This window comes from Ceratotherium simum, chromosome 11 (assembly GCF_057802395.1).
Source record: "Ceratotherium simum simum isolate JZ-2026a chromosome 11, ASM5780239v1, whole genome shotgun sequence".
Classification (NCBI taxonomy): Eukaryota; Metazoa; Chordata; class Mammalia; order Perissodactyla; family Rhinocerotidae; genus Ceratotherium; species Ceratotherium simum.
This window is the reverse complement of record NC_141910.1, coordinates 22,209,297-22,226,834: the sequence shown is the minus strand read 5'-3', so window position 1 is coordinate 22,226,834 and position 17,538 is coordinate 22,209,297. Positions and strand designations below refer to the sequence as shown.

The window sequence follows — 17,538 nt, the reverse complement described above, 5'->3', positions numbered from 1 at the left end:
AATATTGTGAAAAGAAGGATGGGAATAGTAAAATGAAAATTTGCTGATAATTCTACATCTCCTTTTAGTATGGCTCACATACTATGTATTACTAAAACATTTTTAGAGCAGTAGCAAATTGAAAAATTTAATTCAAGTTTCACCTTTCTTTTTTTTTTTAAGATTTTATTTATTTTATTTTTTCCCCCCAAAGCCCCAGTGGATAGTTGTGCAGCGTGTGTCGTAGCTGCACATCCTTCTAGTTGCTGTATGTGGGACTCGGCCTCAGGATGAACGGAGAAGTGGTGCCTCGATGCGCACCCGGGATCCGAACCCGGGCCGCCAGCATCGCAGCGCGCGCACTTAACCACCAAGCCACGGGGCCGGCCCGAGTTTCACCTTTCTTTGTCATAGCCTCTGGTGGTACTACAGATGAATAGGCAATAGAGAGAAAAATCTTAAGTCTAAAAGCCTTCAATCTATTTAACTTTTAACTATAAGATTTAAATATATAATTTAACTCATGTACAATATTTGAAAAAGTTGTTGATTATTATAGATATTTACTATTGTTAAATATATGCTATCTGCTAATAAATGGGTGTCAAGAACTGTGAAGGGTCTGAGATTTTTACCCTACTTGCAGCTAACAGGTTATTGAACTACAGTTTCATGCTGGTAAAAGACATGAGACTCCTGGATTAGAGACAAAGAACAGTGTATAACTCACAGCAACAGTAGCTAGCATATCAGCTTTTTGTCGGGGGCGGGGTGTGGCGGGGCAGGGCAGTGATTCCCTAAGGTGATGTGAAGAGGGCCAGATGATACCTACACACTCAGTGGGCTGTGTAAAGGATAGGAACTCTGGACTTAGGGAACTCAAATCTTTTATAATGGGCAGTAAGCATGCCTGCACTTTGCTCCATAGGAAGATAGTGTCTGTGTCCTAAGAGCCAGTCAGTGCCTCATAACAGTAATTCAAGAGGCCCATGGAAAACTGTCTCGCAACAATGGGTCTGGGTGAGATTTTTGCTCAATAAATACTTTATTCATAATGCAAATTAATAATGTAAACAAGATCACAAGAGGAAATGTTTAAAATACTTGGGAGAGTCAAGTTGAAATATTCTACTTTTGAAGCACCTAATAGTGTACAATTTAAGAAACTTCCAAAATTTTACATTATTGAAAATAAGTAATTTAAGGACTTTTACTTAGGCTCACTTTGCCATTATGCTGTGTGTTTTTGAAACTAATAAAACTTTACTTTGAAAATGCTCTGAATTGAAAACTCTTAACTAATTCATACTGTCTTTCCTCTTTTTAATCCATACAGGGAGATTTTAATCTGCATCAGACCATGAAAAAGTTCAGATGTTAAAAATATGGGTTTCCTCTTTAAGTAAAAAAAAGTTTCTTATTATTTACACCAAACCGAAGTGAACCATTCTGAGAGAACCACCATCTCTGATTTCCTGAAAGTAAACAAATAAAAATAATTAAAATCATGTTTAAGCAGAGAGTAAAAAATAGACTTAATATCTATATATTTAATATTTTTAATTTAAATATTTAAAAACAGTGAAACAAAATAAAATACTTTAAAATGCATTATGTATATGTAAACAAGAGAACTGTGTATTTATCTTACTCTTAATATTTTGATATAGTGTTCATAAAAATCAGTGAAGGGAAATAATATATGAGGCATAAAGAGGCAAAGAAGGAAGGACAGGATGTTAGTTGGAATTTGAAAGCGTCTGAAGACTCCTAGAATGAAAAGTTGCAATCTCTGGGTCATCATTTGTGATTCCACCTATTTGATTTTACAATATTATCTGTTCTAAAAGGTCCTATATAGCATATATTTATTAATTTTGGTGTTTTACTGAGTATTTGGTAGTGGCTTTTGAGGTAATGGTTCATAGAAAAGATCATGGTTTTAAAAGCCCTTTATAAAATTTTATGAAGCTGCAAAGAGATACTAACAAGAACCTCATCCATTTCTCATTTCTTATTCTTTCTTTCTTTCACGACTTCCCTTCAATCCCATCAAGTATAGAAAAACAAAGGATTTTATGATAGGATTCTGAAATTAGAGGATGTTTAAATGTAGGACTTAAGGCGAGTGATATTATTTGAAAAATAATACAGTGGGGACATTTCTAAAGTTTGGAGATAACCTGTTGAGAGTTGGAATGGTAAAGGGGAAAGGTAAAGAAAGTAGGGATGATGGTTAATACTTTAACATGTCATAATTGGAGACATTTCTCTTATTTAAAAAATTTATTTTAAAGTTATTCCTTAAGTTATATCTTGAAGTTCTTTTTACTAAGAGAAGCCTTTCAGAAAGTGATTGCATTATACTATTTTAAATAGTCATATCTCAAAGAAAACAGGTGTGGGGGTGGCAAGTAAGGGAAACGTATGTAAGCATGTGCCTGTGGGTCCTGATGTACACAAAGTTAAAAAAAAAAAAAACCTGGAAAAACAGGTAACAAGAAGAAGGAGTAATTTAATATTGCCTAGGGATTTATGTGTGTGTGCTGGCAAGTTCAGGGGTTTTATCTAGCTTTCAATTTAAAAACAAAAAACATTATAAGCTCATATTATGTTATTTTATATTATTTTTTGCTGAGGAAGATTCGCCCTGAGCTAACATCAGCTGCCAATCTTCCTCTTTTTGTATGTGGGCTGCTGCAACAGCATGGCCACTGATAGACGAGTGATGTAGGTCTGCACCCAGGAACTGAAGGCAGGCTGCCAAAGCACAGTGCACTGAACTTAACCACTAGGCCGCTGGGGCTGGCTCAACACTGATATTTAAAAAAAATATAAGCTCCAACTCTGGGCTTATAAGCTACTATACCAAAGTCTATTTTCTACACTGCTAGAACAGTCATCAGGAAACCTGGATTTAGCTTTTGGTCTTGTTCACTAACTGGCAGAGATCCTAGGTACGTTATTTTATTTTCCTAATATCTGGATATAACTGTTGCTGGATGGTCAGACTTTGCATACCCAAGAAGTATCATCTGGTTCAGCCATATTCTTGATATTCTGTAGTGTCTTCTCTTCAGGCCTTAATACCTCTCTTACGTTAGGAATTACATTTTGAAAAGTAGTAGGCATAGAATTTCAAGGATCTCCCAAGACTTAAAAGACAAAAAAAGTCTTTTCCTTTTATGGATTTTCTTTAAAATCCATCCTATTTTTAAAAGACTTACTTCAGGACATTTCCAAGGTTTCCATGATAGTGTGTTCCATGCTAAATAACCTTGACTTGTACCCCATTTTCCTTACAGGAATATTTTGATGATTAGTGAAATAATGTAATTTGTATACTCAGTTATTTAATCATTGTTAAGAATAAAGTATATTCACTAAATAAAAATTGGAACACAGAAAAGTACAAAAATTTACCCAGTCTCACCAGTCATATAAAACTATGGTTTAACATGTATTTGCTTCTAGTTTCTTTTTTTCCACATACGTTTTATTTATTTTTTTAAACACAGCTGAAGTCATATTGCATATACAAGTCTATATATTTTTGTGTTCTTTTGGCCTTACTTTAAACAGTTTTCAATGCTCCCATTGTCTTTGTTTTTTAATGGCTAAATTTTATTCCATTAAATATGATGGCTTTACTTAACCATACCTTTTTTTGGTTAAATTCATCTTGTTCCCAATTTCTTCTTTTTTATAAATAACCCTATAATAGTCATTGTTAGGCATGAAGTTTTTTCTGTGTTTAGGATTATTTCCTTGGTATAGAACTATAGAAATAGAATTATTGGGCCAAAGCTTATGAAATTTTAGGCCTCTGGATAAACACTGTAGAATTGGTAGTTTTGCTTTCTTTCTTTCTTGGTTTGGGAGGAGGTGATTTTGTTTGTTAATAGGAAGTTGTGGTTTCAGGGGAGGCTGATCTTCATTTTATTATGTGCTGAAATGGTGCTCACCCTTGACTGAATGGCTACATGTTAATTCCTGTAATAATTTACTGCAACAGAAGGGTTTTCCCTAGTCCCTCATTTGATTTCTACATATAGTTAAGTGCATTTTCTGAACCACACCCTATTGCTCTTACCTAATAGTGGGTGATACCAGGTCACTTTGTTTTAAATGTACACGGAGTTTCGTGAGCAAATTCTGCAAGTTAAGGTTTGCTTTGCTACATACCTGTTACTTATTTAATTCATACAGATATCTTTTTTAAAAAATATACTAAGTGATAATCTCGTTATTTTATGTTAGGTTTTCCCTATGTTATTTATGTTCTCTCATAACGTTTATGATTTGGTTCAACCATAATTAAATCCCAGAAGTATACTATTTTAGAGCTAGAAGAAACCTTAAAGTTTCCTAATCTGAAATCCTTTCATTTTATGGATGAGGAAACCTAGTCTCATATGGGTTAAGTGTTTTGTGCAAAGTCACTCATTTAGTGGCAGAGCTGGGATTAGAATTTAGTTCTTATTTTCCTATGAATTGCTTTTTCCACTACAGCTTTTTTTATGTACTCACAAATAACATGTGTTCCATAGGCTGCTTTATGATTAACTCTTCTGATTGCCTGTTCCTGTCATTTAAGGCTCTTGTTTACAGCATGCTAGTAGCCCACTCTTGTGTGACAGGAGATGCTTTCCTGAGCAAGTTGTCCAGTTACTTAAGTTTCAGTATTGAATATTAACTCTGCCTCTTGCATATTTGATATTATGTAGGGATTTCTTTTTAATCAATATTCCAGAGTTTTGGTGTTTGATGTTCTTTCTAGAAAATGAAATCTCAAATTGACTACTATCTAGCACTTGCCAAAGGTTGGCTTGAGGCTTCTGGTACTTATGAGAGACATGTTAATAGATAAGCTAACTTTCCAACTTCCTCTGTGTTAAGTAAACCATCAGAAAGGAATGTACTTAGAACTTGTCATGTCACCTTTCTACAGAACTGCCTTCACTGAATTATGATTCAATATAATTCCCTCAGCTTTTGTAGATTTATAATAAAAACATCTATGTGAATAGGATTTGTCTTTTTCAAAACTTGAAGACATGTTTAGTTTGTTTTTCAGTTTTCTAACACAAGCATTCTTGAGTGTGAATCCAGTGCTATAAAAATGTTTCTCTATCCAGATGAATTTGCTATTTGCATACTTTAAAAAGATTGTCAATAAGAACAGTAATAATGAACAGTGTTTTGGAGTTTGTAAAATGCTCTCACATTACCTAATTTGACATAATCCTATGATGTTATTAAATATAATTATTACCATTTTACAGATTAGGAAATAGGTATAGAGATGTGTGGCAGTGAAGAAGTAGTGGAATGAAACTGGAGCTGAGATGAGTTTGCCTATAAATCCTACATTCTTTCTTTTATACCATGATGCCTCTCAAAGTAAACCTATTTCCTCTTTTTGCATTAGCCTCCCCAAATTTAGAGCTAATCTCAGTTTTAATTTGTATAAAACAGCCCAGATATTCAATAACATCTCTTAACTTTGCAACTTCTAATTGATTTTTCCTTTGTGTAATTTTATTTTAGATATTATATATAAAATAATTTTGTGAACTGCCCAAATCTTTCAGGAAGTAGATAGATCATAAATACTAAGATAAATTGATTCATATCCATCAAGAATGATCACTGTATTATGGCTGTGTTGACAACTTTTGTTTTTTTATCTAGTAGTTTATCTCAGTCTCCTCTTTAGGCAATATGTTGATATATTTAAAAGTATTTTTTTAAAAAAATCATCCTTTGGAGGAAAGAAATAAGTATGAGAATATTTATCACTTATTCCATTTCAACAAATATTTGAAGATGTTGTCATCCATCAAGTAGATTAATAAACTTTATGATAGAAGTATCAATGAACATAAAAATTGCTACTTTTTTCCTTACTTTTAGAAATTACATACTTATATTTCAGTTATAAGGTGTTCTTTATTAATGTGGATAATTGTCAATGTGTAAATATTGGGGATATATATGTATATACACACACACGTACACTCTCTTTTTTATCTTTATTACTCTCTTCTGGCTGGGCTCAACCCTCCTGGATGATAGTAAGGACAGAAAGAGCAATATAAGCAGCAAATTGCTATATCTGTCATAATTCCACATTAAAAGAATGAGTTTCTATCATTTCCAAGTCTAAGATTTCTTCCAGACAGTATACCAATGAGTAGTACAGGCAAGACAATGTAGATATAAACTACACAATTTATACTTACTTGTCTATGACTAAAGTCAGTGGTAGGGAACAAGAGGTATGCTCCATATCTAGAAACTCATTTCAACATGCAAGCCTAGGTCAGCCTCTTTAAAATTTATCTATTAAAGTTTAATAGAGAACTCAAATTTTTTCCTCAGCTTTTGTCATTAGCACAAAATCTTCCCTAGAGCTAGCTAGACCTCTAGTGGTTGCATTTCTTTGAATTGTTATTTTTTATGGTGGTGAAATATACATAACATAAAATTTACCATTTTAACCATTCATGAATTTTCTAATTTGTTTTTCTTTATTGTGGTTTTCTATTGACTGTATCTCAGTTAAGATATGTTTAAATGTGTTTTTCAAAATAGTTTTGGAGAAAGGGGGCAGGAATCTTCTTAAAATGGACCACATCCATCAGAGAACAGCCCTCTAAATTGCAGGGCACCTGAACTTAGTAAGATCACTGTGAAGATGGTCTATAAATTTTAAAAGTGAGGAAGAATTAGTTTAGCAGTTGTGGAATTATTTTCTTATTGCAGGGAAAAAAATTGTCAGGGCATTTTGTTTTCACAAAGACTAATACAAATTGTTCTTCAAATGGTAGTTACTTCAAGTTAAGACATGGTAACATAATTGCCTTTTAATGTTTTTCCACAAAAGAGAATGTAAACAGGGAAAATTGAAGGACAAACTTTTTCTTGAGAAGTTGTAAAAAAAGCAGTAATATATATTATTAGAGAAGAATGTAGCTACTGTAGTAACAGAGGTTTTGACAGCAAGCTAATTCAAAGCATCGGAGAACTTTACACCTGGATCTCTCTATATATTCCCCAGAAGATTTCACTTGAAGAATTTCTTAGAATTAAAGTCTGTATTTTGATGTGGCCTAAAGCTAGGTCATGTTAAAATAAGCAGTGATTAAAAATAGTGTTACTCCTTACTTTAACCATAAACTAGCTTTAGGCCTGAGCAGAATGTGAACTTTAAGAAAATTGTTTGGGTAAAAGTCCTCTGGAGATTGACAGAGATAGATAGATAATCTGTAAAAATATGGATAAAATATATATTATGTATAATATATATATACACATACACACTCATATAATGGAACACTTAAGATTTGTGCATTTCAGTCTATGTACATTTTTTGGGGGGAGGGGAAGGACTGTAAACAGATATTATTATTTTTTTTGTGAGGAAGATCAGCCCTGAGCTAACATCCATGCTAATCCTCCTCTTTTTTTTTTTGCTGAGGAAGACCGGCCCTGAGCCAACATCTATTGCCAATCCTCCTCCTTTTTTTTCCCCAAGGCCCCAGTAGGTAGTTGTATGTCATAGTTGCACATCCTTCTAGTTGCTGTATATGGGACGCCGCCTCAGCATGGCTGGAGAAGCAGTGTGTTGGTGCGTGCCCGGGATCTGAACCTGGGCTGCCAGTAGTGGAGCGTGCGCACTTAACCACTAAGCCACGGGGCTGGCCCCTGTAAACAGATATTAAATTCTAGTTAATGATGTGCATTAACTAAGTGGCTAAAGGGGTGAAGTATGTGGATGTCTGTAACTTTGAAATATGTCAAAATATAAGATGGACTGATAGAAGCATTGGTTGATGGATAGATACGTGATAAAACAATTATTGTAAAACATTAATTGGAGAATCTAGGTAGTGGGTATGTGGATGTTTAGTATACATTTCTTGGAACACATCTGTATATTTGAAATTTTTCATAATAAAATGTTGGAAATGTTGGAAAAAGGTTGGAAAAAATAGTGTTAATGATAAGGTACCTAAGTCTATGTAGATCTAGTTTGGTTCAATCAATATTTATTGACACCTACAGTATGCCAAGTGATATTACAGGTATTAGGGATACGTAACAGTGAAATGACTCAGACTCTCTCAGGTGGAGAGTAGCAGGAGATTAAATTGAAGAGGAAGGCATAGGTTAGGCAATGGAGAGTCTTATACACCATAATAAGGAACTTGGACTTTATTCTATGGGGTTTTAGGCAGGGGAGTGAGAGGTAGGTCACTTTCACAGCTTTATGGAGGCTGGATTTGAGGTAGTGGTGGCAGTGGTGGGGATAGACTCAAGACAAGGATATCAATTAGGAAACAGTATTCCAGGTGCAGATGATTGAGACCTGAATTACAATAGGGCTAGATTCTAGAAATATTTAGGAGAAATAATCAATAGAACTTGATTGGTTGGATTTGTTGTGAGTGGGTTATAAGGAAATCAAGAATGATAAATACCATATAAGAGAAGGAGCAAGTTTGGGGCTGGAGGGTAAAATGATGAGTTTGGTTTTGGATGTGTTATGTCTTAAATATGTTAAAGTAACCAGATTAGTCCCAAGATGGAGTCACTCATGTTAATCCCCATGTCAGCAAACCAGAACTTAACTAAGTTTCTGTCCCATCTCTCCCAGAAAAGAAAGGCCTAGGTCAACCAATCGATGCTTGACTGCTCAGCATCGATTACCTACTGGAGTTCCAAGACTTCCCTTTGCTTCATATAAGGAAAGTAATCCTGCTTTAACCAATCAGCAAATGCCCACTATAACTTCCTTGTTTCTACTCACTTTGGTCTATAAAGAGCTCTCACCTTGTACAGCTCTTTGGAGCTCCTTTCTCTCTGCTAAATTGGATGCTGCTGACTCATGAAACATTGAATAAAAGCTTACTAGGTCAGTAAATTGTCTGTGGAAAATTTTCTTTTAGTAGATATTATCTAGTCAAAGAGATATTTATTCTTTTATTTGTACCTACGTTCTTTGACAAATATTGAATACAGAATTTCATGCCTTCTGCTAATGATAAGATGGTGAGCAAAAGGGACACAAATACTGCGTTTAAGAAACTTACCAAGGCTATTGGGAGAGACAATTAAACTAAAAGGTATAATAAAAAGCAATATTTATGGTGATAGGCGAAACACAGGATACTATGGAACTTCACAGAAAGGACAACTAACTTAGTCTGCCAGTGGCTTGCAGGAGCAGGATATATCAGTCTGAAGCTTGGGATGGAGCCTGGGCTGGAGATATCAATTAATGTCTTTCTGCTGCTGATTCCTGCGAGTTGATAAACATGTCAATGGATAGTATATAGAACTGTTAAAGAAAAGGCTAGCAGGAAGTAAAGAGAGTCATAGAAGGAGATAGAAATGAAATAGCAAGGTAGAAGAACTTATATCTTGTATAATGGTATAATGGAAGGTGTAATGGAAGCTAAATATTTCAAGATGAAGAGCATAGTCAGCAGTGTTAAATACTATAGAGAGCTCTGATGAGTTAAATACAATAATTGTCCGTTGGATTTGGCAATTTGGAGGTCATTGGTGACCAAGTGGAAGCAGTTTCAGCGAAGTGATGTTGAGTTTAAAAAAAAAGTCAGTATCTTTAGGGGCCAAGATTTTTAGTAAAAGAAAAAAGAGCTACAAGGAAAAAAAAACCAAATGAAATAAAACTCCCTTCATTTTAATTTTAAATTGGAAATATCAGTTAAGACTCATGTTTTTTTCTTTTAAAAAATATGTGTTTGGGGGCCAGCCCCGTGGCTTAGCTGTTAAATGCGCATGCTCCGCTACTGGTGGCCCGGGTTCGGATCCCGGGCGCGCACCGACGCACTGCTTGTCTGGCCATGCTGAGGCAGTGTCCCCCATACAGCAACTAGAAGGATGTGCAACTATGACATACAACTATCTATTGGGGCTTTGGAGAGAAAAAGGGGGGTAAAAAAAAAGGAGGAGGATTGGCAATAGATGTTAGCTCAGGGCCGGTCTTCCTCAGCAAAAAGAGGAGGATTGGCATGGATGTTAGCTCAGGGCTTATCTCCCTCACAAAAAAAAAAAAAAATGTGTTTGTATCCACTGAAAAAGTCTAAAAGCTATAACCCTAGAGAAAATAGTAGATTCTAGGTCTAGGCAGGGAAAATATAAGATGAGTCTGGGATATCTTACACCATACAAGTAAGGTGGCTGCCAAAGACTAATTGGGTCACATCAAAAGGACAAAGGAGTCAACATGAAGGAAGACAATTGGTGCATCAAAAACAATAATGACTACAGGAGATTGAAACGCATCAAGCATCTAAAAATCCAGGGGTTCTTAAAAGATTTTGTACACACTCTCTCTCTCTTTCTTTTTTTCTTTCTCCTTCTCTCTCTCTCTCATTGGGTGTGTGGAGGTTGCTGGGGCACCAACTCATTACCCTAAACCAGGGGTTGGCAAACTATGGCCTATGGCCCAAATCCAGTTCATACCCTATTAAGGTAAGACCTGTGAGCTAAGAAGATTTTTTACATTTTTAAATAATTGGAAAAAATCGAATAGTATTTCATAACATGTAAAAATTTAATGAAATTCAAATTTTAAGTGTTCATAGATAAAGTTTTATTGGAACATAGCTGACCTTATTAATTAAAGTATTATCTATGGTTGCTTACTTGCTACGATGACAGAGTTGAGTACTTGTGACAGAGACCACATGGTCCACAAAGCCTAAAATATTCCTTGTCTGGCCATTTGCAGAAAAAGTTTGCTGATCCCTGCTCTGAACATTGATAAATAAAAGGAAAGAATTAAGCATTTATCTTGCTTTTTATAAACTTCCTTTCATGGAAACCAAATAGTTGATGAGGGAAAATTTTTTTATAGAATTGCATGTAATAAATATAGAAGAAATGATAGAATTAGAAAATCCCTGTTTTTGCAACCCCCGTGAAAAAACGGTTAGGCAGTGTTCACCAATGGATTCTAAAACCACCAAGTGAAAGGCTGATGGGGAATTTTTAATGGAGGAATCAAGAATTTAACTGAATCCATTGGTCAATCAGCATCACTAAAAGTTGGGGAAACCAAATATTTACATACCTCATGATATGAAGTAAAAAATTGCTTAAAAAGCTACATTTTATTATTTCCTTTAAATTTTTTTTTTTTGAGGAAGATTAGCCCTGAGCTAACATCAGATGCCAATCCTCTTTTTGCTGATGAAGATTGGCCCTGGGCTAACATCTGTGCCCATCTTCCTCTGCTTTATATGGGACACCGCCACAGCATGGCTCCACAAGCGGTGTGTCAGTGTGCGCCCGGGATATGAACCTGTGAACCCTGGGCCGCCAAAGTGGAGTGCGTACACTTAACTGCTGCACCACCAGGCTGGCCCCAAAAGCTGCATTTTAATTTCACCGAGAAAATGGATCTAAATACTAGTGTGCAGTCATGTGTTATATTAACAACATTTTGGTCAATGACAGACCACATATACGATGGTGGTCCCATAAGATTAGTACCGTATAGCCTAGGTGTGTAGTAGGCTATACCATGTAGGTTTGTGTAAGGACACTCTATGATGTTTGCACAATGATGAAATTGCCTAAGGACACCTTTCTCAGATTGTATTTCTGTCATTAAGTGATGCATGACTATATAGGAAGTAACAGGGGACAGAAGCACAAGTTAAATGAGCAATCTGTCAATCAAACCCAGAATGTGGGACATTATATAGAATAAATGACCTGGTTTCTCGAAGAAATGAACTACATAGAAAAAGGGATTCTGTTAGAGAATAAAAGAAACTTAAGGGACCTGACAAATGCAGTCATAGACCATGTTTGGACCCTACTTTGAACAAATCCACTGTAAAACCATATTTTTGGAGACTTCTGATGAAATTCAAATACAAAGTTGTTACTTTCTCGTTTTTAGTATGAGCTATTTCCTGTCATTGACTCATGATGTTAATGAGTACCAGGCCTGGGAACTATAGCCACCATTATCTTAAACATGCCCGAGCAACTTTCATTATTGCCTATTATACCTCAAAGATGTCTAAAAGTGTAAGACAAGAAACAGCTTAGAGTACAAATACAAAATATCTAAGTAAAACACACAGAAAAAAATGATGTATGTTTTTAAAAAGAAATGCCATTCATTATAATCATGGCATGGGAATTTGACATTTAAATCTAAAAATTTCATAGAAAGAATAATACCTAGGTATATTTGTATAGTTGGGGACTTAGAATTAGGTAGACCAGGGCTGAGTCATTTGCTATCTCTCTTGAGAATTTAGGTCTGTTGTGTTCTTTCTTTCTTTCTTTTGTGAGGAAGATCAGCCCTGAACTAATATCTGATGCCAATCCTCCTCTTTTTTGCTGAGAAAGACTGGCCCTGGGCTAACATCTGTGCCCATCTTCTTCTACTTTATATGGGACGCCACCACAGCATGGCTTGACAAGCAGTGCCTCGGTGCCCGCCTGGGATCTGAACCGGCGAACCCTGGGCCGCCGAAGCGGAGTGCGCACACTTAACCGCTGCGCCACTGGGCTGGCCCCTGTTGTGTTATTTCTTAAGAGTGAAACAAATCTGTTCAGTTTACTGTGACAATCTTTCTAAATGATATGTATCTATGGAAACTGACTAATCAACCTAAATAAATTTGGACATGCCACGCTTGGTCTGTTTGGCCATTTTTAGGCTTTGCGTATCTAAGTAAGAGTTAAGCTCTAACTTAGAATAGTAGTATATTATTTCTTTATATATTTAGAATAACTTCATTTTAATTCTGGGCTTACATGTAATTGACGCAACACAAAGGGAATCCAAATGGATTAGATAATCGTGAAAGATAAAAACTTTAATAACGAGAGAATATCTATGTAACACTGGGAGGAGGGAAGGACATCTGAAACAAGACATAAAAACGATAAAGGGAAAGAGTGGTGGTACATTCTTATCTTTAGTGTAGTTGAATTTCTCTTTATCAGCCATAAAGACAGGGAAGAGACAAGCAACAAATGGGGAGAAGTCATCTGTAACACTGGCAAAGGATTGGTTTCCAGAATATATAAAGAACTCCTGCAAATTAGTGAGAAAAAGGCAAAGAACCCAATAGAAAAATGAGTGAAAGATAGGAATAGACATGTCTATAAAGGAGAAATATAGATGACCAGAAACATATGAACATATGTTCAACCTTATTGTTAATCAGGCAAGTGCAAATTAAAACCACAGTGAGTATTTCACAGCCACTAGGAATGGCAAAATTTTGTAAATATGAATGTTAAATCTAAGTGTTGGCAACATTGTGGAGCAATGGAAACTCTTATATTTGGCAAGTAGGAATGTAAACTGGTAAAACTATTTTGGGAAAAATTTGGAATTATTTATTAAAATTAAAGATATGCATTGCCTGTGACCAGAAATTCTATTTGTAGTTATATACCCTAGTGATGTGTAGAAAAATGTTCATAGCAGCACTGTTTGTATTAGAAAAAGCTAGAAACAATGTAAATGTCCATCAACAGTAGAGTAGGTGAATAAATTATGCTATTCATTCAGTGGAATACAATAAGCAGTGAAAATGAATATACTTACACCTATACACATCAGTATTTCAGAAACAGTACTGAGTGAAAAGAGCATGTGACAAAAAGAATGCACTATGTTTCTGTTTATATGAAGTTCCGAAATAAGTAAAACTAAATATTATGTTTTTTAGGAATATAGCCACATATGGGAAAACTATAACGACAAGCAAGGGAATGATTAACACAAAATTTAGGACTGTGAGAGTAGGTGGAGGGAGAGGAATGTAATTGGGGAGGAGCACTCAGGAAACATAAAAAGTACTGGTAATGTCAATGATTATCTCTGGGTAGTGGGATTATATGTGATTTTTATTTTCTTACTTTCTGGCTTTCCAATTTCCATATGTGTGGTTTTTAGAGAGGCAGTGTTGTGTAGGAGTTTCTCTAGAGCAGTGCGTCCCAACTGGGGGCGATTTTGCCATCCCTTCCCCCAAGGAGACATTTGGCAATGTCTGGAGACATTATCTGGTTGTCACAATTAGGGTGGGGGAGCTACTGGCATCTAGTAGGTAGAGGCCAGGGATGCTGCTAAACATTGTACAATGCACAAGATGGCCCCCCAAAACAAAGTATTATCCGGCCCAAAATGTCAATAGCTCTGAGGTTGAGAAACCCTGGTCTAGAGCCAGACTATTTGGGTTTGAATTCTAGCTGTACACCTTAAAAGCTGTGTGACTGTGGGAAAGTTACTTAATCTCTGTGTCTGCTTACTTGTCTATAAAATTGGGCTAATAGTAGTATTCACTTCATAGGGTTGTTGTGAGAATTAACTGAATTAAAACATTTAAAGTACTGAGATCAGTGCCAGTCATATAATGAGCACTTGATAAATATTAGCATCAATTATTTTAAAATTTTTATTTCTTGTTGAATATATTCAGTTGATTAAAGTTGATAAAGAGAAATATTTTGAAAAAATAGTTATTCTATTAAAATTATACAAAGACATGCCCACAAAACCCTTTTTTAAAATGTAGCATATGAAAATTGTGAATGAGCAGGACCTTTGCAAGCAATAATGACAGGCTGCTATAATCTCTATCTTATCTGTACTTAATAACAATTCCTAAACAAGAAACCAGAGGGCTGAACATAAAGTCTGTATGAGTTAGTGCCAATATGAATTTAAGCTATATTAATATATGAACTCAAAGACTTGTGGCCTAATAATTAGGTTATGGTAACCATTCTATACTTTAGTACACAAACTGATATTTCTCTTATTCTGTATAACAACCCTTCTAGAAAGATCCTTGGGAAGTCAATTTCTTGATTGGATCTCATATACACTTGTGTATCCAAGTGGATGTATCTGTAAAGTTTTGATAAGATGCAGTTTTTTTCATTAACAAGTGTTCTAAATAATAAGCTATTTAAAAATATATAAAATTTATGGTTAAGTTTCTTTTAGCAAATTAAATGCAGATTATTATACATTTACATTCAACTGTAATATGGAGTATTTCCCTCCAAGCAAATCAAGAATTAAAAAAATTTATTTTCAATATAAATATGTCCATAAAGAAGTAGATTGAAGCAATGATGTTAATAATTACTATCATTAGTATAGTTCCATATAATTAACAAAGTTCTACCACATACATGGTCACAATAGAGATACATGAAAATCCTGTGGGGTATGTGGAATTATCTCTGTTTTACAGTGGAAGAAGTTGAGGCTTATGGAGAGATGAAGTGATTTTTCCAAAGTTATAGTGTTAATAATTGTGGAACTATCATTCAAACTCAAGTCTCATAATGAATCAGTTACTATTGTAACGCACTGTGGGCTTTTAATAAAATTACGAGGCTTTCTCTGACTTATACCTAACCTTTTTGAAATTAGTATAACAGGGCATTGGTATCTCCTCTCAAAATGAACTTAGATGTGATGTCAGTGACAGAATATGGAGAGGGACCCCCACATGCATTACTTATAAAAATTATACATAAATGTAATAAAAATTATGCATAAATGTAATAAAAATGAATTGGATAACTTCATCATTATTATAAACCTTTTATTTTTAAGCTTCTACTTTTGGATAATTTCAAACATATACCAAAGTAGAGAGAATGGTGTATGTAAACTGCTATATTACCCATCACCCACCTTCAGCAATTATCAACTCACGGTGACTTTAATTTAACGGTGACTGTGTTTTCTTTGTGCTTTCTCCCCACTGGATTATTTTGAAGCAAATTCCAGATATGTAATTTCATTTGTACGTATTCCATTATGCACAATTTTATTTTTTCAAAATAACTATTTTAATAATAATTACAACTTTGAAATACTGAAAAGCTGAATAGTTTTCTAGAAAGATGTTTCCAGTTTCAGCTTTTCCTAAATTCAAAATAATCCCATACAGTATGCTTTTCTTTTGGAATTTAAATGTATAATAATAAACAGTAAGACAAAGTGTTTTACCTGTCCTGTGCAGTCTTCTCTTATTTCTCCTTCTAAAATAAAAGATCATAACATTAATTACATTAAGATCTAATAAAGGACATAACAGAACCTTTTAATATCCTCACTAAAAAGAGAAATACTTAAAATAATCATAACTTAAAATACTGAAAACTCGAGGGAAAGCAGTAACCAAACTTCAAAATAGTGTGAAAGCACCAGTTATTCTCATATATACATGTTATGGCTGATACTTGCACTGAAATCAGATGGGTAGACTATACCTATGTTGTTCCTTCTGTTCTTAAAGTGATGCCTTAAAACTTGCATGGCAAGTAAATTTAATCCAAGTGCCAATTCTCGTGGATTAGTGGTGGTTACCTAGGGAACTGTGTTGAGAAGTTTTATGAGGCTCTTTTTTTTTGCTCAACGGGAAAGAATACTGTATTTGATTAGTGGATTATTTGCTCTCCTAGCAGCGATATATCCACTGACCCTGGCTCAGTAAATCAAAATGACGCTTTTAAAAGAGGCATTCTTACTTGAATTTATATGCCATCAGGCTGAGAGAAAAGAAGTGTCATTACTGCCACAATCTAATTTCTCATTATTGATGGATATTAGGTAGACATTAGTTTACATATTCACATCCTTGAAACAAGTAATTGTGTATAATTTTGTTATTTATACGTCCCAATTATGTTTCTCTTCCCTTATAGCACTTAGTGAATGCATGCATATACCACTCATTTGGTACTATGCTTTTGTTAATTTATATTATTATTTATTTCCTTTATTTATTTAGTCTACCTTTCCAAGTAGATTGTAAGTTTTCTGAAGTTCATTGGCAGCTTCTTATTCCTCCTTGTAGTCCTAGCACCAAGAAATGCCTTGATGATGATTATAGTTCTAAAAAAATACATGTTACTTGTCTGTCATTAACTCTAAATTACTTGCTGTTTTGGGGGTGTTTTTGTATATAGAGTGGGATGTTTTATTTACCTATATAGTTAAGATTTCATAACATTTCTAATATGATATGGAGCCATGCTGTGAAATCTGGATTGTAATGCTTTCATAGGACATCTGAATTTTTTAAAATACATGGATTGGTTCCTGCCTTTAGGTAGATAAAAGTTTAAATCCTATAGTAAGATGGTTATTCTCTTTTGGAAGAACTCTAGGAATATAAAATTAACAATCTCTCTCAGAAACTGGTTCAACATTTGTCTTCCCAGTAGTCAATAAATTATTCTTATGACTAAACAAAACTAAAACAAAACAAACTACCCTGCTTTAATTAAGTTACGTTTTTTTTTTTTTTTTTCCCCCCCAAAGCCCCAGTAGACAGTTGTATGTCATAGCTGCACATCCTTCTAGTTGCTGTATGTGGGATGCGGCCTCAGCATGGCCAGAGAAGCGGTGCGCACCCGGGATCCGAACCCGGGCTGCCAGCATCAGAGCGCATGTACTTAACCGCTAAGCCACGGGGCCGGCCCTAAGTTACGTTTTTTAAGTCTTCTGTAGACCATAAAAACAGC

The 17,538-nt window shown here is 34.8% G+C and overlaps 1 protein-coding gene across 7 annotated transcripts in view; it reads right to left on the bottom strand.

Annotated features, from left to right (window-relative positions):
- Nucleotides 1-1,285: 1,285 nt before the first annotated feature.
- Nucleotides 1,286-17,538, bottom strand: part of WDPCP (WD repeat containing planar cell polarity effector) — a 380,072-nt gene continuing 363,819 nt past the window's right edge. For all 7 annotated transcript variants that reach the window (XM_087436667.1, XM_087436664.1, XM_087436671.1 and 4 more), the window contains 2 exons: nt 16,019-16,050; nt 1,286-1,454 (listed from right to left, as the gene is read on the bottom strand). In XM_087436667.1, coding sequence (XP_087292793.1) covers nt 1,404-1,454; nt 16,019-16,050 — 83 coding nt within the window. In that variant the 3' untranslated portion in view covers nt 1,286-1,403. The remainder of the gene's footprint in view (nt 1,455-16,018; nt 16,051-17,538) is intronic.